Source organism: Pan troglodytes, chromosome 21 (assembly GCF_028858775.2).
Source record: "Pan troglodytes isolate AG18354 chromosome 21, NHGRI_mPanTro3-v2.0_pri, whole genome shotgun sequence".
NCBI lineage: Eukaryota > Metazoa > Chordata > Mammalia > Primates > Hominidae > Pan > Pan troglodytes.
The window spans coordinates 24,486,093-24,508,990 of NC_072419.2; the positions used below are offsets into that span (position 1 = coordinate 24,486,093).

The window sequence follows — 22,898 nt, forward strand, 5'->3', positions numbered from 1 at the left end:
GATCTCGCGAGAGCAGAAGGGCGCGATTTGGAGGCTCCCGCGCTTCGCAGACGCCGGCCCTTCCGCTCGGAGAGGTACTCCCTGCCTCTAACTGGTGGCGCGTTGGCGGAGGCCGACCAAAGCCTCGGGTGGGGCGTGAGCGCCGCGGGGCATTCTGGACCTGCTTTGCCTTAGGCTGTGCCTAATTCGAAACCCAAGCGCGGGACGGATGAAAGTACGGGTCGCGAGAGGTTGTTCGCGCCTTGAGAGTTAAGCGAAGTGTGGTGGCTTCCAAGGTACCGACACTTGCCGTAGGCTGGGCTTTTATTTAAGTCGTCTTTTCTCTAATCCAGACTCCTGCCACAGGGGCCACCGCCGTCCTGGCCCCGCCAGGGGTCCGCACCCACGGCGGAGCGGGAGGCGACTTTTTGCGGTCACAGTAATGGGACCTCAGCGCCGCCACCAGCTCTGACCGGCGAGCGACGGGACCCTCCAACCCGATTTCCACGTCTGTGCAACGGGTTCATTCTAGACCCACGGTAGAGGGTGTGAGGACCAAATGAGAAGTATCCACACAGAATACTTAGCAGAGAGCCTGGTGTCTAGGAATTAGTCGTCGTCTGTCACCTAGGACTGTGTGGCCGCCATGGGACGGGCTCCATCTTTGTGTTTTTCCGTGTCTCGCACACGCCTCCCTTCCTGGGCGTCACATTCCTGCAGATTAGAGACTGGGACGTCTTGCCTCAAGCTGTCTACTAATTCGCATTTAGTATGTGTCGGTCCTTCGGGTATTGAGTCTTGATTTATGTGTAAATTTTTTTTGGAGGCAGGGTCTCGCTCTGTCGACTTTCTTAAGAAAGGGTTCCGTCCAAACATGTCGAAAAAGTTCACAATTTTGATGTGCAATATCATTCTGATGCAGCTTTCGCTTTGATGGTTGTTTTCTCTCCAATAGGAATACAAACATAAAGGCCTTCGACCTTTGCAAATAGACTAAAGTGAAAACAAATCTGAATGAAGATGAAGTTATTTCAGACCATTTGCAGGCAGCTCAGGAGTTCAAAGTTTTCTGTGGAATCAGCTGCCCTTGTGGCTTTCTCTACTTCCTCTTACTCATGTGGCCGGAAGAAAAAAGTGAACCCATATGAAGAAGTGGACCAAGAAAAATACTCTAATTTAGTTCAGTCTGTCTTGTCATCCAGAGGCGTCGCCCAGACCCCGGGATCGGTGGAGGAAGATGCTTTGCTCTGTGGACCCGTGAGCAAGCATAAGCTGCCAAACCAAGGTGAGGACAGACGAGTGCCACAAAACTGGTTTCCTATCTTCAATCCAGAGAGAAGTGATAAACCAAATGCAAGTGATCCTTCAGTTCCTTTGAAAATCCCCTTGCAAAGGAATGTGATACCAAGTGTGACCCGAGTCCTTCAGCAGACCATGACAAAACAACAGGTTTTCTTGTTGGAGAGGTGGAAACAGCGGATGATTCTGGAACTGGGAGAAGATGGCTTTAAAGAATACACTTCAAGTAATTATCCCAATTCTGATTCTATATGTTTGCTATGTTTTCTATAATAGAGAGCAACGGTGTCAAAAGAATGAGGTTTGGTTTTGTTTTTTTAACTTACTAGCAAGGAACTCCCTTGAGATAGTAATTAACATTAAATAGCACTTTATGTGTATTAACTCACTTGATCCTCATGGTAGTCCTGTGGAGTATAGATACTGTTATCCACATTTTACAGATGAAACTAAAATAGATGAAATAATTTGACTAAATAATACATAAAATTCACTTGTTTCATAAGCTACCAACAATATTAGAATTGCTTGTTTTCCTTGATTATTGAAAAAAGTCACCTGGTAACAGAATTCTAGTTGTTTGCTAGATAATTCTGTTTAGAATCCAGTAAATACCCACTGCCCTACTTATTAGTGTAAACTGACTCGTAAATTTAAAGACCCTGAAGCAGACCAGAACACATGACCTATATTTAGACCTTGGTAAACAGATAATCAGAGGTTCTTCATAAGGATCTGAGGATAAATACGCTTTAACCTTCAACTTCTAATTTACTAACTTGGACAAGTGAGGAGAATAGCTTCCTTGAATTTAATATTCCATTCAAAAACAAAGACCATTGGCACTGGTGAATTAGCTAGTCCCATAAATTATATAGGGGTCTTTTGTTAAAGGAAAGTTTCACATCAATCATTCCTTTACCCAAGCTTCCCAAAGTGCAGTACATGTACTCTTAGTAGTACACAAACTCTTTCATTTTTGTTTTAAGAATAGTGTACTGACCCTTGCCGTAGCCTGGGCTTCTATTTACGTCGTCTTTTCCCTAATCCAGACTCCTAAAACTATGCGTGTAACACATTAAACATGTTACATGTTCTAAAGAAAAATACTAAATATATATAGGTGGTACTGGATATGTACCAAATGGTCAAGGCCTTTGCTCCTTATAATATTCCTCAGCTGTGTGGGGCAAGGATTATATATGCAAGAGCTAACTGCCTTCCTAAGATAGTTAATTAGTAGCAACCACCAAACTATTGTCTGCTTTCCAAGCAAGCAACATAAAAATCTTCTAATGGCATCTTACAGTTTTGTATTTGTACCACTAAAATTTAGAATTGATAGTTTTCTCATGAGAAGTTATTTTCCTTAAACCAGGAATGTACAGCTGAAATTACTAATAAGAAATGTATTATTAAAAGGCAGAAACCTGCTGGAACACATGGGACCCCAGGGCCTGTAGCTCTTGGCACAAAGTAAGGAAGTGCACCAGAGAGGAATTTCTGTTTGGAATGTGAATGAGCCCCAATAGCCCAGGCAGAGAGAAGACTGGTTGTTTTTTTTTTCATAGAGTCAGCTTTGTTGATCTAGATTAGCACTCAGCTGTGTTTCTCAGTTAACTCAGTAGCAACCTTAAGAAATGAGCAGAATCGCTTACCCCAGCACCCCGCCCAGACTTGACCGCCGGGACCCAAGTGATTCTCCCATCTCAGCCTGCTGAGTAGCTGGGACCACAGGCGTGCACCACCATGCCTGGCTAATTTTTTTATTTTTTGTAGCGACAAGGGTCTCCCTATGTTGCCCAGGCTAGTCTCCAACTCCTGTCTTCAAGTGGTGCTCCCACCTCGGCCTCCCAAAATACTGAGATTACAGGTGCGACCCACTGTGCCCAGGCAGAATCACTCTTTTTAGAAAATAAGTATTAGTAAGCAGTGGGTTCTGAAATAAATAAAGGGACAATTCGTGTCATGGTGAATAAAAGAAAAAGGGCTCACTAAATTGATTAACGGGTCTGGAGGATACTGGATCCCAAACCCAAGAAGGTGGCACCCAAGAAGAATTACATTTTAAAAATTAAAAAGATTTTTTTAATGAAAAATATTGGATCAATAATTTCTACCCAGTCTTCTCAAAGGTGAGAGAGCATAGAAATGTGTCTGGCATTCTTCCAAATACTTGAGCAGTTTCCCAAGCATCAGTTCACCTTTTGAAGACTGGTGGGAATGAGAAAGTCTGACTTATTCTGATTTATATTTTGTGTATAAATACACACAAAGGGCTGGGGTTTAGGTTTTAATTTTTTTTTTTTTTTTTTTTTTTTTTTTTTGCTATGCTGATTTAATCCTGAAGTATTAGCCATCCTGCCAGTTCCATCATGAGAATACTGGAGATGCATGAAGGTTTTTTTTAGTGCACTTCATATACGAGGACTTGAAAACATTTCACTTTCATTACTTTGAGTGAATAAGCAGACTTGATGCTACATGCAGTGAATATTCTTGGATCATTTTTTATTTTTATAAATTGAATCATGTTGAATGTTCTGAGCCTTAGTGTCTAAAGGATCCTGTAATCTAGGTTTTCATGTTTGTGATCATGTGTATGTGAAGAACCTAGCCAGGGGTAAGTTTGCAGCAAGAAATGTATGGTCTATTGGCATGGCATTTGCTAAGTTTTTTTCTTCCTGTTTTTAACATGTTTGTCTTCTGCTTCATTAACCTAGTGTGTAGATGAATGCTATAAACTTCTTTTTCCTAGGCTTTAATTCCATCAGTCATAAATTTCTTGTAGGTCTTTCACGTGTTAATAATTCCAATTGAGCCAAGTAAATTTGGAGTAGAATAACTTAGTTCCTAAGTTGAATTTCATTTAACTCTCCAAATAATTTTTCAGAAGGGATTCCATTTTTTGCTAATGATAGAATTGACATTTCCAGCCGGGCATAGTGGCTCATGCCTGTAATCCTAGCACTTTGGGAGGCCGAAGCAGGCGGATCACTTGAGGTCAGGAGTTCAAAACCAGCCTGGCCAAAATGGCAAAACCCCATCTCTACTAAAAATACAAAAAAATTAGCCGGGCACAGCGATCACTTGTAATCCCAGCTACTATGGAGGCTGAGGCAGGAGAATCGCTTGAACCTGGGAGGTGGAGATTGCAGTGAGCCGAGATCACACCACTGCACTCCAGCCTGGAAAAAAAAAGAATTGACATTTCCATCTTTGTAAAAAATAGTTGAAGGCCGAGTGCGGTGGCTCATGCCTGTAATCCCAGCACTCTGGGAGACCAAGGTGGGACGATTGCTTGAGGCCAGGTGTTTAAGACCAGCCTAGGCAACATAGAGAGATTGCATCTCTACAAAAAAAAAAATTTTTTTGAATTAGCCAGGCGTGGTGGCACATGCCTGTAGAGGAAGCTGAGACAGGAGGATTGCTTAAGGCCAGGTGTTCAAGGTTACAGTGAGCAATGATCGAGCCAGTACACTCCATCCTGGGTGACAAGTAAGAAGACCCTGTCTCAAAAAAAAAAAAAAAAAAAACTTGACAAATGTAAAGTTGTTTTCCGCCTTTTCTGTGGGTCTCTCTGCAAGCATGTTCCAAGCACATGTATTTCCTGCTCTGTTTCTCTGAGTATCTAATTGGTGATTTCCAAGATTGCTTCCTTTGCTCTACTGTGTGGTAGATTGGAAACAGATTCTGGTGCCAGGCTGCCTGTCCAGTTTTTTGCTTTGGGGCAAATTAACAGCACTGCCTGGTGGGGTAGGGCCTCATTCATTAAAATGGGGGTAACTTACAATCCTTATTTTGCTGGGTTGTTGGGTTTGAAAATTAAATAATGTTTTGAAAGCTCCAAGGCCATTGCTTAGCCTAACAGTCCCCCCTCTTTCTCTCCTCTTACTAAGAAACAAGTGAATATATTTCTTGTGTTTGTTGAGTCTCTTTGTGTGTTTTTTTTTTTTTTTTTTTTTTTTTGAGATAGTCTTGCTCTGTCACCCAGGCTGGAGTGCAGTGGCACGATCTTGGCTCACTGCAACCTCTGCCTCCTGGGTTCAAGCAATTCTCCTGCCTCAGCCTCCAGAGTAGCTGGAATTACAGGCATGCGCCACCACACCTGGCTAATTTTTGTATTTTGAGTAGAGACTGGGTTTCACCATGTTGGCCAGGCTGGTCTTGAACTCCCGACCTCAGGTAATACGCCTGCCTTGGCTGCCCAAAGTGCTGGGATTATAGGCATAAGCCACCATGCCCAGCCATGTTCCCTTTTTTAAAATGTGTATGAGGAAGGGGCTTACTATGCAAGCACTTGGAGGCCAACGAGCACTGAAAATGAGGAGAGAGTTCAAAAATCAAGTTAGATCCTGGGATACGCCAACAAATCCAGACACTACAGTTCTTTCAGAGAAACCTGGGGACGAAAAGTAAGGCTTTGACCTCAGAAAATGAACATACAGGAAAAATAATGTGTCCTAATGTGTCCTAATGAAATTTCTCTAGTATTCACATGTTATAAAATGTTAGGAAGAAAGAAGATGTATCCTCCTACAAGCCATAAATCAGAATTCTAATAATCTAAAGCTAATTAGAAAAATATTACATGTTAAATATTAAATATTAGAATAGAAAAATATATGAGGGAAAAAAATTGAGACACAGCTGAATTTTTCAGGCTGTTCCAGCACTAAAAAAAAAAAAATACAGGAGAAGAATGTCACATATTTTCCTCTTCCTCCCCCTCCAGATTCCATAATATCGAATTCATAACTTTTCATTTGTGCATGCCTTATTTTCCATTCCTTGCTTGTCACTAATCCTGTTAGTAAAAGGATTCCCCCACCTATGTTCATAATTAAGTTTTGGTCTAAAAAGAACTACAAACAGAAGCACAGTTCCCTAGATTTCTAATTTTTTTTTATTTTATCACAGCCAGTTAACTTATTACATTGGATACTTAAACACATAGTACCATAAACTGGGTGTGGTCTTGTAGCCGCCAGATCTTCAGTTTTGACTTTGGCCCAATTCTCCTAGAAGTACTTAATTTTAATTCATTTTATTGCCTAACGTCCTATTAATAATCCCATTGGTTTCAAAGTATATTCTTAGGTTTCACAAGAGGCTGAAATTTGGTCTTAGGGGTTGTCACTTAAAAATAACTAATGTAATTTTTGGCCGGGCACGGTGGCTCGTGCCTGTAGTCCCAGCACTTTGGGAGGCCAAGGCTGGCAGATCACGAGGTCAGGAGTTCGAGACCAGCCTCACCAATATGGTGAAACCCTATCTCTACTAAAAATAGAAAAATTAGCCAGGCACGGTGGCGGGTGCCTGTAATCCCAGCTACTCGGGAGGCTGAGGCAGGAGAATCGCTTGACCCCAGGAGCCAGAGGTTGTAGTGAGCCAATATCGCCCACTACACTCCAGCCTGGGCGACAGAGGGAGACTCCATCTAAAAAAAAAAAAAGAAAAAAAAATGTCATTTTTAATTGTATTGTTTCAGAGCATTTTAGAGTATTTGTTTTTTAGTGTTAGCTTTGTTTGTGTTTCCCCCCTCCCCTTTTCCCTGATTTTCTTTTCAGACATCTTTTTACAAGGGAAACGGTTCCATGAAGCCTTGGAAAGCATACTTTCACCCCAGGAAACCTTAAAAGAGAGAGATGAAAATCTCCTCAAGTCTGGTTACATCGAAAGTGTCCAGCATATTCTGAAAGATGTCAGTGGAGTGCGAGCTCTTGAAAGTGCTGTTCAACATGAAACCTTAAACTATATAGGTCTGCTGGACTGTGTGGCTGAGTATCAGTAAGTATGAGATTGGAGGTGAATTAATACAGGGTAGGACAGATGGTGCCTGTCAAAGGTGTGCCTGTAGGTACTGTAGCCTCTGTCTGTTTAATGTCTAAACCTTTGTGCTAAGTAAAAGAATTGGGTGGGGCGGGGTTGAGAACAGGTACAAGGAGAAGAGCCACGTAACCTTTGTCATCCAGTACTCCAAAATCAAATTGTTTGCTGGAGAAAGGTATACTCTTTGTTTGTTTGTTTTGTTTTGAGACGGAGTGTCACCCAAGCTGGAGTGCAGTGGTGCAATCTTGGCTCACTGCAACCTCCGTCTCCCAGGTTCAAGCGGTTCTCCTGCCTCAGCCTCCTGAGTAGCTGGGACTACAGGCATGCACCACCACACCTGGCTAATTTTTGTATTTTTAGTAGAGACAGGGTTTCACCATGTTGGCCAGGCTGGTCTCAAACTCCCAACTTCAAGTAATCCATCCACCTTGGTTTCCCAAAGTGCTGGGATTACAGGCGTGAGCCACTGCACCTGGCCGAGATTTTTCAATGTCCCTAACATGGCCTGTTTGCCAGCCTGTCCTTCCCCTCCCCCAAAGCAAGGTACCTGCCATAAGATCCAATTTCATTCCTGCATTTTCTTTCCTGTTTTTCTAAAGATAGCACCATGATCTGTTGGTTCTGAAAATCAACTCTCTTCCTGGCTTCCAGGCAGTGCTTGACATGGATCAGAGATCTGAACTTACTAAAGCTTCCGTGGTTGTGTTGTTTTGTTTTGTTTTGTTTTGTTTTGTTTTGTTTTTTGAGACGGAGTTTTGCTCTTGTTGCCCAGGCTGGAGTGCAGTGGTGCAATTTCAGCTCACTGCAACCTCCATCTCCTAGGTTCAAGCTATTATCTTGCCTCAGCCTCCCAAGTAGCTGGGATTACAGGCATGCGCCACCATGTGTGGCTAATTTTGTATTTTTGGTAGAGATGGGGTTTCTCCATGTTGGTCAGGCTGGTCTCGAACTTCTGACCTCAGGTGATCCGCCTGCCTCAGCCTCCCAAAGTGCTAGGATTGTAGGCATGAGCCACCACGCCCGGTCCCCATGGTTTTTATATCGTAGCTGTCTTACTGTTTTACTTAGGTACTTCAGAGTCCAAGTGTTACAGGAAAGGGGTCCTGATCCAGACCCCGAGAGGGTTCTTCGATCTCGGGCAAGAAAGAATTTAGGGTGAAGGCAGGCACAGTGGCTCACGCCTGTAATCCCAGTACTTTGGGAGGCCGAGGTGGGCAGATCACCTGAGGTCAGGAGTTCAAGACTAGCCTAGCCAACATGGCAAAACTCCGTCTCTACTAAAAATACAAAAATTAGCCAGGCGCAGTGGTGTGCGCCTATAGTCCCAGCTACTCGGGAGTCTGAGGCAGGAGAATCACTTTAACCCGGGAGGCAGAAGTTGCAGTGAACCGAGATGGTGCCACTGCACTCCAGCCTGAGCAACAGGTAAGACTCTGTCTCAAAAAAAAAATAAAAGAAAGAAAAGAAAAAGCATTCAGGATGAGTCTGCAGTGCAAAGTAAAAGCAGATTTATTAATAAAGTAAAGTAGTGGAAGTATAGCTACTCCATAGACAGAGCAGGGCGTTCCTGAAAGTAAGAGGAGGAACACTTACACCCTAAGTACAGTGCTCATATATATAAGATAAAAAAAGATCTTGGGGAGATGTGCTCTACTGCAAGGGTTTGTGATAAAAGATTAATTTTCTTAATTACTATATTTTGCAAGAATCGATATTATCTTTAAAGCAAAATTAGGAATGCCTTCGTTCTCCAGATATCAGGGTATCTGGATACTCCCAAGTCTGGGTCTGTTTAGTAAACATTATTAATTTGTTCCCTGAACCTTAAGCATCTAGAGGCTAGGAATGCCTGACTTTCTGGGAATGCAGCCCAGCAAGGCCCAGCCTCATTTTCCTAGCCCTCACTCAAGATGGAGTTGCTCTCGTTCGAACGCCTCTGATACAAAGGTGGCTACAACCCGCAGGTACCCCTAATCCAAATAAGGCAAGCGATCACTATGAACAAGATAGAAAAATCCGTTCATGTAAACCTTGAAGCTCTAGTTAAAATTTAAGTTTAAAAGCTTGTCTATTCCACAGCCCAACACAAATTCGTAAACTTTCTTAAAACATTATGAGATTTTTTTTTTGGTTATTTATTTATTTATTTTTAGTTCATCAGCTATTGTGTGGCCCAAGACAATTCTTCCAATGTGGGCCAGGAAGCCGAAAGAGTGGACACCCTTGATAGTCTGAAAACTGTTTAGACCACCTAATGGTTTTATTTTTTATTTATTTATTTTTGAGACGGAGTTTCACTCTTGTTGCCCAGGTTGGAGTGCAATGGCGTGATCTTGGCTCACTGTAATCTCCGCCTCCTGGGTACAAGCAATTCTCCTGCCTCAGCCTCCCGAGTAGCTGGGATTAGAGGTGCACGCCACCACACCTGGCTAATTTTTGTGTTATTAGTAGAGATGGGGTTTCGCCATGTTGGCCAGGCTGGTCTCGAACTCCTGACCTCAGGTGATCCACCCACCTCAGCCTCCCAAAGTGCTGAGATTACAGACGTGAGCCACTGCGCCTGGCCTAGACCACCTAATGGTTTTATAGCACAACTGCGTCATATCTGAGAAGAGCCCTGTATACCAAGAGATTTAATAGACTTTGGTTGCCCTTTAGATAAACCAAGGAAGCCATGCAGTCACTTCCACCCAAGGCCTACAAGAAGTTCCTGACACCCAATGCTTGTCATAGAGATAATAAAATATGTCCATAGCATTGTTGTTTGTTCTTTGCTTTTTAAGTCAGCATCAACCTTGGTAATATGAACATTTTTGAAACTACGATTTTTTTGTTGTTTTTGTTTTTGTTTTTGAGACAGAGTCTTGCTCTGTCACCCAGACTGGAGTGTGGTGGCCCAATCTCAGTTCATTGCAACCTCTGCCTCCTGGGTTCAAGCAATTCTCCTGTGTCAGCCTCCCCAAGTGGCTAGGACTACAGGCACCCGCCACCACGCCTGGCTAATTTTTTGTGTTTTTAGTAGAGATGGGGTTTGGACATGTTGCCCAGGCTGGTCTCGAGCTCCGGTCCTTGAGTGATCTGCCCGCCTCGGCCTCCCAAAGTGCTGGGATTACAAGTGTGAGCCACTGCACCCAGCCTAGAATTTTTTTTTTTTAAGACACAGTTTTGTTCAGTTGCCCAAGCTGGAGTGCAGTGGCATGATCTCGGCTCACTGCAACGTCCACCTCGCAGGCCCAAGCAATTCTCCCACCTCAGCCTCCTGAGTAGTTGGGACCACAGATGCGAACAACCACGCCCAGCTAATTTTTTTGTATGTTTTGTAGAGATGGGGTTTTGCCATGTTGCTCAGGCTGATCTAGAATTCCTGAACTCAAGCAAGCTGCCTGTCTCTGTCTCCCAAAGTGCTAGGATTTACAGGTGTGAGGCACCGCGCCCAGCTAAGAATTTTTTATTTTTATTATTTTTTTAATTTAATTTAATTTTTTTTTTTTTGAGATGGAGTCTTGCTCTGTCGCCCAGGCTGGAGTGCAGTGGCGCGATCTCGGCTCACTGCACGCTCCGCCTCGGGTTCACGCCATTCTCCTACCTCAGCCTCCCCAGCAGCTGGGACTACAGGCGCATGCCACCACGCCCGGCTAATTTTTTTTTTTTTTGTATTTTTAGTAGAGACAGGGTTTCACCGTGTTAGCCACAATGGTCTCGATCTCCTGACCTCGTGATCTGCCCGCCTCGGCCTCCCAAAGTGCTGGGATTACAGGTGTGAGCCACCGCACCGGGCCTAAGAATTTTTTATTTTATTTTATTTTATTTTTTTGAGGCAGTCTTTCACTGTCACCCATGCTGGAGTGCAGTGATGCATTCAGGGCTCACTGCAGTCTCTAACTCCCCAGGCTCAGGCTGTCCTTCCACCTCAGCTTCCCAAATAGCTGGAACTACAGGAATGTACCACCACACCCAACTAATTTTTCTATTTTTTGTAGATGTGGGGTCTCACCATTTTGCTCAGGCTGGTCTTGAACTCCTGGGCTCAAGTGATCCACCACCTCAGCCTCTCAAAGTGTTGGAATTACAAACGTGAGCCACTATGCCTGGCCGATTTTGTTTGTTTTTGAGAAGGAGTTTTGCTGTTGTCGCCCAGGCTGGAGTACAATGGTGAGATCTTGGCTCACTACAACCTCTGCTTCCCGGGTTCAAGTGATTCTCCTGCCTCAGCCTCTCTAGTAGCTGGGATTACAGGCTCCTGCTACCATACCCAGCTCATTTTTGTATTTTTCATAAGAGACGGGGTTTTACCATGTTGGCCAGGCTGGTCTCGAGCTCCTGACCTCAGGAGATCTGCCTGCTTTGGCCTCCCAAAGTGCTCGGATTACAGGTGTGAGCCACTGTGCCCGACCCCACTGAATTTTTAATGGGTAATATGCTATTAAGAGTAACTCCCCACACCCACTCTGTATTGAACCTCTGTTTAAAAAGCTCCTGTGTTCCTGAGATATTGTATGACCATATGTACAATCATTTGTCCCCACACTCATTTTTTAACACAAGATGGTATATCCTGCTTTTTTCCACTTAAAAAAATTATTAAAAAAAAATCAGGCTGGGTGCAGTGGTTCACACCTGTAATCCCAGCACTTTGGGAGGCCGAGGCAGACAGATCACGAGGTCAGAAGATTGAGACCATCCTGGCTAACATGGTGAAACCCCGTCTCTACTAAAAATACAAAAAGTTAGCCAGGCATGGTGGCGGGCGCCTGTAGTCCCAGCTACTTGGGAGGCTGAGGCAGGAGAATGGCGTGAACCCGGGAGGCGGAGCTGGCAGTGTGAGCCGAGATCACGCCACTGCACTCTAGCATGGGCGACAGAGCGAGACTCCGTCTCAAAAAAAAAAAATTTTTTTTTATTAGTTTATATAGATCTGTAACATTCTTTTCTCATGTAATAATTTTCCACCACCCACAATTAACACTTAACACTGTTGCATTTGCTTAAAACTTTTTTTTTCCTTATCCCTGTGATTACATGGAGATCTTTTTTTTAAAGAAATATAACATTACAGATTAACCCCAAATTCTGTTGAACCACCCGTGGCCAAAGGCGATCGCTGTTTTAAGTTTGGCACTACCTTCTTCTAGTCTGCCTTCTACGCTCTTTTTTGTTCTTTTCTTTTTTTAATGACCAATGATCTGTGACACAGCATCAGGAGAACCTAAGAATATGTGCCCTCTATACTCTTAGCACACACATAATGCTATGTATAATACACATGCGTAGGCAGCACTTATGTATGATTTCATGCAGAACTGTGAGAGTCATAATATACAGACATCTCTAGATACACAGCATCACAAAGCTAGTAAGATATTGGGCTCAGGAGCCGGCTGCTTGAGTTTGGATTCTGGCTTGGCTTTTCATCTTAACCTTAGATTAATTACTTAGTCGCTCTCTGTCTCAATTTATTCATCTTTAAGATAAGACAAATGGTAGTACCTACCTTGTAGGGTTGTTATAAAATGAGATATTCCCTGAACAGTACTTAATGCATACTATATGCATCTATATGCAGTAGATGTTACATGATTATTTTGATCTACTTCTTTTTTTATTTTTTTATAGAAATAATTCTTGCTGTGTTGCCCAGACTAATCTAGAACTGGGAAGGAAGTATGATCCTCACCTCAGCCTCCCAAAGTGCTGGGATTACAGGCGTGAGCCACCTTGCCCAATCTACTACTCTTTGTGTGTGTGTGTGTGTGTGTGTGTGTGTGTGTGTGTCAGAGTCTCGCTCTATTGCCCAGGCTGGAGTGCAGTGGCACAATCTGGACTCACTATAACCTCCGCCTCCCAGGTTCCAGCAATTCTGCCTCGCCCTCCTGAGTAGCTGGGATTACAGGTGCCTGGCTAATTTTTTTTGTATTTTTAATAGAGACAGGGTTTTGCCATGTTGGCCAGGCTTGTTTCGAACTCCTGACCTAAGGTGATCCACCTATCTAGCCTCCCAAAGTGCTGGGATTACAGACTTGAGCCACTGCACCTGGCCCTACTTCTCTCTTAACTCATTTTTTGTATTCTTTTGTATGAATGAGCCTTACCCATTTCCCTATTGGGAACATTCAGATTATTTCTAGTTTTCCACAATTACAAACAGTGCTGCAGCAAATGTGCCTCTTTGTATATTACAGAGCTGTTCTAGGCAGATGCACAGATTCATTTGTTTATTTTTTTCTTGAGACGGAGTTTCACCCTTGTTGCCCAGGCTGGAGTGAAATGGTGCGGCACTGCAACTTCCACCTCCTGGGTTCAAGCGATTCTCCTGTCTTGTACTCCCAAGTGGCTGAGATTACAGGCATGTGCCACCATGCTCAGCTAATTTTTTGTTTTTAGTAGAGACAGGGTTTCACCATGTTGGCCAGGTTGGTCTCGAACTCCTGACCTCAGGTGATCCACCCACCTCAGCCTCCCAAAGTGCTGGGATTACAGGCATGAGCCACCATGCCTGGCCTGTTTGTTTTAGACATGTGATATATGCAGTTACAATACATTTAGTTGGTCTGAAGTAGACCTGGACATGACTGCTTCTTAAATCTCCCAGGCACTTGTCACTTCACTTGTACTCAGGATATCAAGCCATTGCTATCCTATACTTTAGGAAGGTTGCTGGGTCAAGGGTATGCATTTTAAATTACCAAGAATATGAGTGAATATATTTAACAATACAGTGTTAGTAATTTTGATAACATTGTATTTTTAATTTGCATGTCACATAAGTGAGACTGAGCATCTTTTCATTTAAGAGCTATTTGTGAACTGTTACTGTACTTTTAATTTGGGTTTACGCTACTATGATGTTAAAAAATGTTTTTGACTGACAATAATTGTATATATTTATGGGCTACAGTATGATATTTTGATATATGTATACCTAATGGAAAGATTAAATAAGCTAATTATCATATCCATCACTTCACCTATTTATCATTTTTTGGTGGTGAGAATCCTTAAAATCTACTCTTTTAGCAACTTTTAAATATACAATGCATTATTAAATATGGTCACCATGCTGTGCAACAGAGCACTAAAATTTATTCTTCTGACCTAACTGAAACCTCATACCCTGGGATCAGCATCTCCTCTTTCCCCTTCCCCACTCTCCATCCCTATCCTCTTGTAATCACCATTCTACTCTCTCTCTTTCTGAGTTCGACTTTTTTAGATTCCACATATAAATGAAATCATGCAGTATTTGTCTTTTTGTGCCCGGCTTATTTCACTCAGCAAAATGTTCACCATGTTCACCCATGTCACAAATGACAGAATTTCCTTCTTTTTAAAGGCTATGTAGTGTTCTATTGTGTGTGTGTGTGTGTGTGTGTGTGTGTGTGTGTGTGTGTGTGTATCCACATTTTCTTTATCCATTTATCCATAGATGGACACTTAGGTTGTTTCCACATCTTGGCCTTTGTGAATAATGCTTCAGTGAACCTGGGATTGCAGGTGTCTCTTCAACATACTGATTTTAATTCGTTTGGCTATATATCCAAAAGTAGGATTGCTGGATCGTATGGTAGTTCTGGTTTCAGTTTTTAGATGTTTTAGTTTTCTGAGGAACCTCCATGATGTTTTCTCAAATGGCTGTACTAATTTACATGCCCACCAACAGTTTATCAGGGTTCTCTTTTCTGCAGTCCTCACCAACACTTACCTTTTGTCTTTTTGATAATAGCCATTCTAACAGGCGTGAGGTAATAATAGCTCAGTGTGATTTTGATTTGTCTTTCACTAATGATTAGAGATGTTGAGCATTTTTTCATCTGTCTGTTGGTCATTCATGTCTTCTTTTAAGAAATATTCATTGAGCTCCTTTGCCCATTTTTTAATCAAGTTATTTGTTTTGTTACTATTTAGTTGTTTGAGTTCCTTATATACTTTGGATATTATCCCCTTATCAGATAGGTGGTTTGCAAATATTTTCTCCCATCCTGTGGATTGTGACTTCACTGTTGTTTCCTTTGTTATGCAGAAGCTTTTTAATTGGATGTATTTGTCTGTTTTTGCTTTTGTTACCTGTGCTTTTGGGCTTCTATCTGAGAAATCATGGCTCAGATCAGTGTCGGGGAGCTTTTCTCATGTTTTTTTTCTAGTAGTTTTACAGTTTCAGGTCTTAAATTTTAAGTTGATTTTTGTATGTGGTATGAGATAGGGTACAATTTCATTCTTATGCAAGTCGATACCCAGTTTTCCTAACACAATTGACAAAACATTCCCCATTGTTCGTTCTTGGTACCTTTATTGAAAATCAATTGACTGTAAATTCATGGTTTTGTTTCTGGGCTATCTGTCCTGTTCCATTGGTTTAAGGTGTCTGCTTTTATGCTATTATGCTGTTTGATTATAACAGCTTTACTTTATACAGCCATGTTCCACATAACAATATCTCAGTCAACGACAGACTACATGTAAACAGTGGTCCCATAAGATTATAATGGAGCTGAAAAACTCCTATCATCTAGTGATGTTATGTTATAGTGCAACATACTACTCGTGTTCGTGGTTATGCTGGTATAAACTAACCTCCTATTCAGTCATATAAAAACAGCACATACCATTATGTACACTACAGTATATAATTGATAATGGTAATAAACAACTATTACTGGCTTATGTATTTACTATGATTCTGACCCTGTGTAGGCCTAGGCTAATGTGTATGTTTGTGTCTTAGTTTTTAACAAAGGTTTAAGGGGTAAAAAATAATTTTAATAATAGAAAAAGCATGTAGAATAAAGATATCAAAAAAGAGGCCGGGGCATGGTGGCTCACACCTGTAATCCCAGCACTTTGGGAAACCGAGACAGGTGGACCACTTGAGGTCAGGAGTTCGAGACAAGCCTAGGCAACACGATGAAACTCCGTCTTTGCTACAAATGCAAAAAACTACCCGGGTGTGGTGGCACATGCCTGTAATCCCAGCTAGTCTGGAGGCTGAGGTAGGAAGATTGCTTGAACCTGGGAGGTGGGGGTTGCAGTGAGCCAAGGTTGCACCACTGCACTCCAGCCTGGGTGACAGAGCAAGACTTTGTCTCAAAAAAAAAAAAAAAAAAGGAAAATATTTCTGTATAGTTGTACGATGTGTTTGTTTTAAGATAAGTATTATTACAAGAGTCAATAAATTAAAGAAGTGGCCGGGCATGGTGGCTCACGCCTGTAATCCCAGCACTTTGGGAGGCCAAGGTGGGTGGATCACCTGAGGTCAGGGGTTTGAAACCAGCCTGGCCAAAATGGCAAAACCCCATCTCTGCTAAAAATACAGAATTAGCCAAGCGTGGTGGTGCATGCCTGTAATCCCAGCTATTTGGGAGGCTGAGGCAGGAGAATCGCTTGAACCTGGGAGGTGGAGGTTGCAGTGAGCCAAAATTGTGCCATTGCACTCCAGCCTGGGCAACAAGAGTGAAACACCGTCTCAAAATAATTAAAGAAGTTTATACAGTAAAAAAGTTACAGTAAGCTAAAGTTAATGTATTATTGAAGAAAGAAAAACGTTTTTTATAAATTTAATGTAGCGTAAGTGTACAGTGTTTATAAAGTCTATAGTAGTATACAGTAATGTCCCAGGCCCTCACATTCACTCACCGCTCACTCACTCAATCACCCAGAGCAACTTCTGGTCCTGCAAGCTGCATTCATGGTAGGTGCCCTATACAAGTATACCGTTTTTTATCTTTTATACCATATTTTTACTGTACCTTTTCTGTGTTTAGATGCACTAATGCTTACCATTGTGTTATAGTTGCCAGCAGTGTTCAGTACAGTAACATGCTGTACAGGTTTGTAGCTTAGGAGCAAAGGTCTGGGTGTGTAGTAGGCTATCCTACTTAGGTTTGTGTAATATACTCTATGTTTGCACAATGACAAAATCGCCTAACCATGCATTTCTCAGGACATATCCCTGTCATTAAGCTACACATGACTGTACTTTGAAATCAGACAGTGTGATGCCTCCGACTTCGTTCTTTTCACTCAAGATTGCTTTGGCTATTCGGAGTCTTTTGTGGTTCCGTGTTAATTTTAGGATTTTTTTTTTCTATTTCTGTGAAAAATGATGTTGGAATTTTTTTTTTCTTTTTGAGACAGAGTTTCACCCTTGTCGCCCAGGCTGCAGGGCAATGGCACAGTCTCAGCTCACTGCAACCTCTGCCTCCCAGGTTCAAGTAATTCTCCTGCCTCAGCCTCCCGAGTAGCTGGGATTACAGGCGCACATCACCACGCCTGGCTAATTTTTGTATTTTTAGTAGAGACGAGGTTTCATCATGTTGGCCAGGCTGGTCTGGAGCTCCAGACCTCAGGTGATCTGCCCACCTTGGCCTCCCAAAGTGCTGGGATTACAGGTGTAAGCCACCATGCCCGGCAGAATTTTTTTTTTTTTTTTTTCCTGAGACAGGGTCTGGCTTTGTTACCCACGCTGTTGTGCAGTGGTGCAATCTCGGCTCACTGCAAACTCCACCTCCTGGGCTCAGCCTCCTGAGTAGCTGGGACAACAGGCTCCAGCCACAACACCTGGCTGATTTTTTGGTATTTTTTATGGAGACAGGGTTTCACCATGTTGCCCAGGCTGGTCTCGGGCTCCTGAGCTCAAGCAATCCACCTGCCTTGGCCTCCCAAAGTGTTGGGGATTACAGGTGTGAGCCATCACACCTGGCCTGCCATTGGAATTATGATAAAGATTGCGTGGAACCTATAGATTGCTTTGGATAGTATGGACATTTTAACAATATTCTTCCAGTCCATAAACAGAGGATATCTTACCATTTATTTGTATCATTTCAGTTTCTTTCATCAATATTTTATAGTTTTCAGAATGCTATTAAGGTTTTTTTTTTTTACATTTATTAAGTTCTACAATTACAGTACATTGCTGCAAACCGTGTTCTGTGGCAGAAATATAACATGGTGGCTCACACCTGTAATCCCAGCAGTTTGGGAGGCCAAGGCGGGTGGATCACTTGAGGTCAGGAGTTGAAACCAGCCTGGCCAATAGGGTGAAACCCCATCTCTACTAAAAATACAAAAATTAGCTGGGCGAGGTGGCGCACACATGTAATGCCAGCTACTCAGGGGGCTGAGGCAGAAGAATCGCTTGAACCCAGGAGGCGGAGGTTGTGGTAAGCCGAGATTACACCACTGCACTCCAGCCTGAGTGAGACTCCATCTAAAAAAAAAAAAAGAAGAACCAGGAATGGCATCCTAGAGTTACTGGGGCCCTTTTCTCAACTACACAGATTGTCAAACTTGGCAATATTACAAAACAATTATAAAGACAATAAAATTATCTCTAAACCAAAACTGTCCAGTAGAGTAGCCACTAACCCCTATAGCTATTGAGCATTTGAATGTGGTCAGGCCAAACTAAGGTGTGCTATAACAATATACAAACTACATTTCAATGACTTTGTACAAAAAAGAATGTAAAATATCCCTATAATTAAAAAAAGACGTAAAATATCCCATTAATCATTTGTTAGTTGATTACATGTTGAAATGATATTTTGGATATGTTGGGCTAAGTAAAATGTTAAAATTTCAGCTGTATTTTTTTTTTCTTTTCCGATGTGGCTACTAGAAAATTTAAAATGACACATGGCTCACATTTTATTTCTTTTAGCCAGTGCTGCTCTAGACTGAGTTTGCATGAGGTGTAACTCTGTTTAGAGCTATAGTGACATGTAAGCAATACACATGCTTTGTACAAAATCTCCCTATAAACTGCTGATTTTGAAATTGAAGTCATGAAAGACAGATTGAAATGATAGAGTCCTTTGAGAGTCACCAGTTACTGGTCCACTCTCTATATCCTTTTGATATTTGCATTTGGCAAGTATAAACCCGACCAGGATAGGGGATGGGGGGAGGAATCCACTGGTTATTTGATGCAAAAAGAGAGAGAGAAAAAGTGGTGGGGTGCACTTATAGTCCCAGCTACTTGGGAGGCTGAGGTGGGAGGATCACTTGAGCCCAGGAGTATGCGTCTAGCCTGGGCAACATATGAAACCCCATCTCTTTTTTAAAAAAGGAAAAAAATGGTGAATAAGAGCAATGGTCATTGGCTGACAAGTAACAAACTATACATAAGAGAACTGTTAACCTAGTAGAGATTTTCAGTGTGATCTATTACCTACAAAGTCTTCCTGTGGTTTCTCTTTAGGGGCAAGCTGTGTGTGATTGATTGGAAGACATCAGAGAAACCAAAGCCTTTTATTCAAAGTACATTTGACAACCCACTGCAAGTTGTGGCATACATGGGTGCCATGAACCATGACACCAACTACAGCTTTCAGGTCAGGACACTGAGCCTCTACTTAAAGCTTTGCTCAATGCTTACTTAAAACTATAACTCCGGGCCGGGCGCAGTGGCTCGTGCCTGTAATCCTAGCACTTTGGGAGGCCAAGGCCGGTGGATCACTTGAGGTCAGGAGTTCGAGACCAGCCTGGCCAATATGGTGAAACCCCGTCTTTACCAAGAATACAAAAACTAGCTGGGCATGGTGGCTCATGCCTGTAATCCCAGCTATTCTAGTAGCTGAGGCAGGAGAATTGCTTGAACCTGCGAGGTGGAAGTTGTAGTGAGCCAAGATTGCGCCACTACACTCCAGCCTGGGCAAAAGAGAGACTCCATCTCAAATCTGTCTCAAAAAAAAAAAAAAAAAACTACTCAGTCGGGGGGTAGGAGGAGAAAAATTGTAAAAAAAAAAAAAAAAAAAAGTTAAAAAATAGAACTCCTTGAGGTTTCTCCTTTTTTAATCTCTATTTTTATCCCATTGCTTAATGTCTTCCTTGTTCCTTTCCCACTTTAAAAAGCACTTTTTGGCTGGGCACAGTGGCTCACGCACTTTAGGAGGCCGAGGCAGGCAGATTGCTTGTGCTCAGGAGTTTGAGTCCAGCCTGGGCAACATAGTGAAACCCCGTATCTACAAAAAAAATACAAAAATTAGCTGGACATGGTGGCGTACACTTGTGCCAGCTACTTGGGAGGCTGAGGTGGGAGAATTGCTTGAGCCCAGGAAGTGGAGGTTCCAGTGAGCCGAGATTGTACCACTGCACTCTAGCCTGGCCGACAGAGCAAAACCCTGTCTCAAAAATAAATAAATAGGCCAGGTGTGGTGGCCCAAGCCTATAATCCCAGCACTTTGGGAGGCCGAGGTGGGCAGATCACCTGATGTCAGGAGTTCAAGACCAGCTTGGCTGACATGGCGAAACCCTGTCTCTACTAAAAATACAAAAATTAGCTGGGCGTGGTGGTGTGTGCCTCTAGTCCCACCTACTTGGGAGGCTGAGGCAGGAGAATCGCTTGAACCCAGGAGGCGGAGGTTGCGGTGAGCCAAGGTTGTTCCACTGCACTCCAGCCTGGGCAACAGAGCAAGACTGTGTCTCTCCAAATAAATAAATAAATAAATAAATAAATAAATAAATAAATAGCGCTTTTTAGCCAGGGGTGGTGGCTCATGCCTGTAATTCCAGCACTTTGAAGGAGGCCGAGGTGGGCAGATTGCTTGAGCCCAGGAGTTCAAGACCAGCCTGGGCAACGTGACAAAACTCCATCACTACTAAAAATAGAAAAATCAGCCGGAAGTGGTGCCCGCCTCAGCTTCGAGGGTGCGGTGAGCCAAGATTGTGCCACTGCACTCCAGCCTGGACGATGGTAGTGGGATCCTGTCTCAAAAAAGAAAAAAAAAGCACTTTTCCACCCTCTTCTTGGGCCTTTTTTTTTTTTTTTTAATGGCTCTGTAATGATCACAGCCCAGTCTTCAATGTTTTATCTGTCATCTTTGTGTTCTTGTGTCCTGGTGCAGTCTTTGATCAACCCACCTTAGAAACTGAGTTAGGAGATATCCTGTAGATTGTTTTATACTGAGTTTGCCCTGGAGTAAGAAGGAAATGAACCTAAACTCTGGACCTAATGTAGTGAAACGAGAATTGCCCTGTGTTTCTTCCTAGGTTCAATGTGGCTTAATTGTGGTGGCCTACAAAGATGGATCACCTGCCCACCCACATTTCATGGATGCAGAGCTCTGTTCCCAGTACTGGGCCAAGTGGCTTCTTCGACTAGAGGAATATACGGAAAAGAAAAAGAACCAGAATATTCAGAAACCAGAATATTCAGAATAGGGAGCAAGTTGCTATTTGGGAACATTCAGCACCTTCTCACAGTTTGGGAACATATATTGCTGTTTACTCCAGTGTAAAAATGAGGTGCCACTGGATCTGAGTGCTACACGAACACAAGTAGAAGTATTAATTTGTTGAAATGTGTTGTTACCAAAAAGACTGAAAAGCCCCAAAGTCTAGATATAAAGACCTAGACTTCGGCACGCGAAATCCCAGCTATGCTACCTCTTATTTACCTGAAAGGAGGACACGCAGGATGGGCAGTCATGCTGGTGACTCTTGTACTCCCTTGAGGGACGTTTTTTTTTGCGGGTGGGTGGGGCGTGGTCCCAGGCAGGATGCCCAGTCTTTGAGCTGAGATTGGAAGGCAGTGAGGCTGAGGGTGCCAAGATTTCCCCAGGGTTCACCCAGAGGGGAAGGGGCTACATGCCCCCAGCTGTGTGCAGGGAGGACACATCAGCCCACTACCGCTGCCAACACCAATGCCTAAAACTTGTTTCATACATTGGGGTTTTCTATATATTTCAGTTGGGAAAAGCTTACATTTAACCTTTTGAAAAAATAAATACGTGATTAGCCTCAACTAAACATTGCTGACTATAAAGACAGTATATTCACCATGTCGCTGGCAATATGCCATTGCGTAACACCAAATAACCCCCCAGAAGTAGCCAGAGTCCAGTTTGAACGTCACAATTCTAAGTGTTTTAGTAACTATTTCTGGTGTGAGTCAACAGATCATGTAGATAGAGTCAATTATTGTTTGTGGAGTTTTTCAGCTATAGGGGAGGGGAACTATTAAAATCCATTTGTTTCTATTCAATAGGTAATAAAAATTAGTTGTCCCTGGGTTTGGGAAACTTAAATGCCCATTACAGCCCTGGGGAAGGGTTTTCTGTCTTATGGAGTGAGTCTGTTAGCATTTAAGTTATACAGTTGCTGCCTTAAAATAGTAGCCTGCTACAATGACTTCTTTGGGTAGCCATTTTCATAAGAAATAAAATACAAGATATGAGTAATGAAGCTTTGGTTTTGTTTACTTTGTGTGTTTATAGGATAATTTTATAAACCTGGAAATTGTTTGCACTTTTTTTATAATTCAGAATTTTACCACAAGCCCAATAGCTTTGGTGAGAGTTCTGTGTAAGTGCATAAAAGAAAGCATCCTCGGCTGGGCACAGTGGCTCACGCCTGAAATCCCAGCACTTTGGGAGGCCGAGGCGGGCGGATCACAAGGTCAGGAGATCGAGACCATCCTGGGTAACACGGTGAAACCCCGTCTCTACTAAAAATACAAAAAATTAGCTGGGCGTCGTGGCGGGCGCCTGTAGTCCCAGGTACTCCGGAGGCTGAGGCAGGAGAATGGCGTGAACCCGGAAGGCGGAGCTTGCAGTGAGCCGAGATCACGCCACTGCACTCCAGCCTGGGCGACAGAGAGAGACTCTGTCTCAAAAAAAAAAAAAAAAAAAAAAAAAAGCCACCTCACTAAGCCCTCAGCCACGGTCACCTAGCCAGGAAAGCAATATTCAGGTAGGAGATGGGAGGATCAAGGGGGACCTTTGTATTATCTCTATACACTTCTGCATTCATGTGGGTTTTTCTCAAGCTGCAGATACATATTTCTGTAGCCT

The 22,898-nt window shown here is 42.8% G+C and overlaps 1 protein-coding gene across 6 annotated transcripts; it reads left to right on the forward strand.

The window, feature by feature from the left end:
- The first annotated feature begins 18 nt into the window (after nt 1–18).
- Nucleotides 19–22,290, forward strand: MGME1 (mitochondrial genome maintenance exonuclease 1). Of its 6 annotated transcripts, none has more exons than XM_016937494.4 (6): nt 140–275; nt 935–1,504; nt 3,857–3,901; nt 6,849–7,068; nt 19,307–19,439; nt 21,097–22,290. In XM_016937494.4, exons 2-6 carry the CDS (start codon nt 994–996, stop codon nt 21,265–21,267), a joined length of 1,080 nt encoding a protein of 359 aa, XP_016792983.3. In that variant the 5' UTR covers nt 140–275; nt 935–993; the 3' UTR covers nt 21,268–22,290. The 6 variants fall into 6 exon arrangements, with proteins under 6 accessions (XP_016792984.3, XP_016792983.3, XP_054530937.1 ...); XM_009436849.5 differs by lacking the exon at nt 140–275 and adding an exon at nt 675–748; XM_016937495.4 differs by lacking the exon at nt 3,857–3,901 and having other exon boundaries at nt 19–275.
- The last annotated feature ends 608 nt before the right edge of the window (nt 22,291–22,898 follow it).

What these genes read in the sequence shown, in the direction of transcription:
- MGME1 (XM_016937494.4), top strand. Translation starts at nt 994, where the DNA reads ATGAAGATGAAGTTATTTCAGACCATTTGCAGGCAGCTCAGGAGTTCA. An exon ending in CTTTAAAGAATACACTTCAA is followed by an intron (nt 1,505 to 3,856) that starts GTAATTATCCCA and finishes CCTGTAATCTAG; the next exon opens with GTTTTCATGTTTGTGATCAT. An exon ending in TGTGAAGAACCTAGCCAGGG is followed by an intron (nt 3,902 to 6,848) that starts GTAAGTTTGCAG and finishes TTTTCTTTTCAG; the next exon opens with ACATCTTTTTACAAGGGAAA.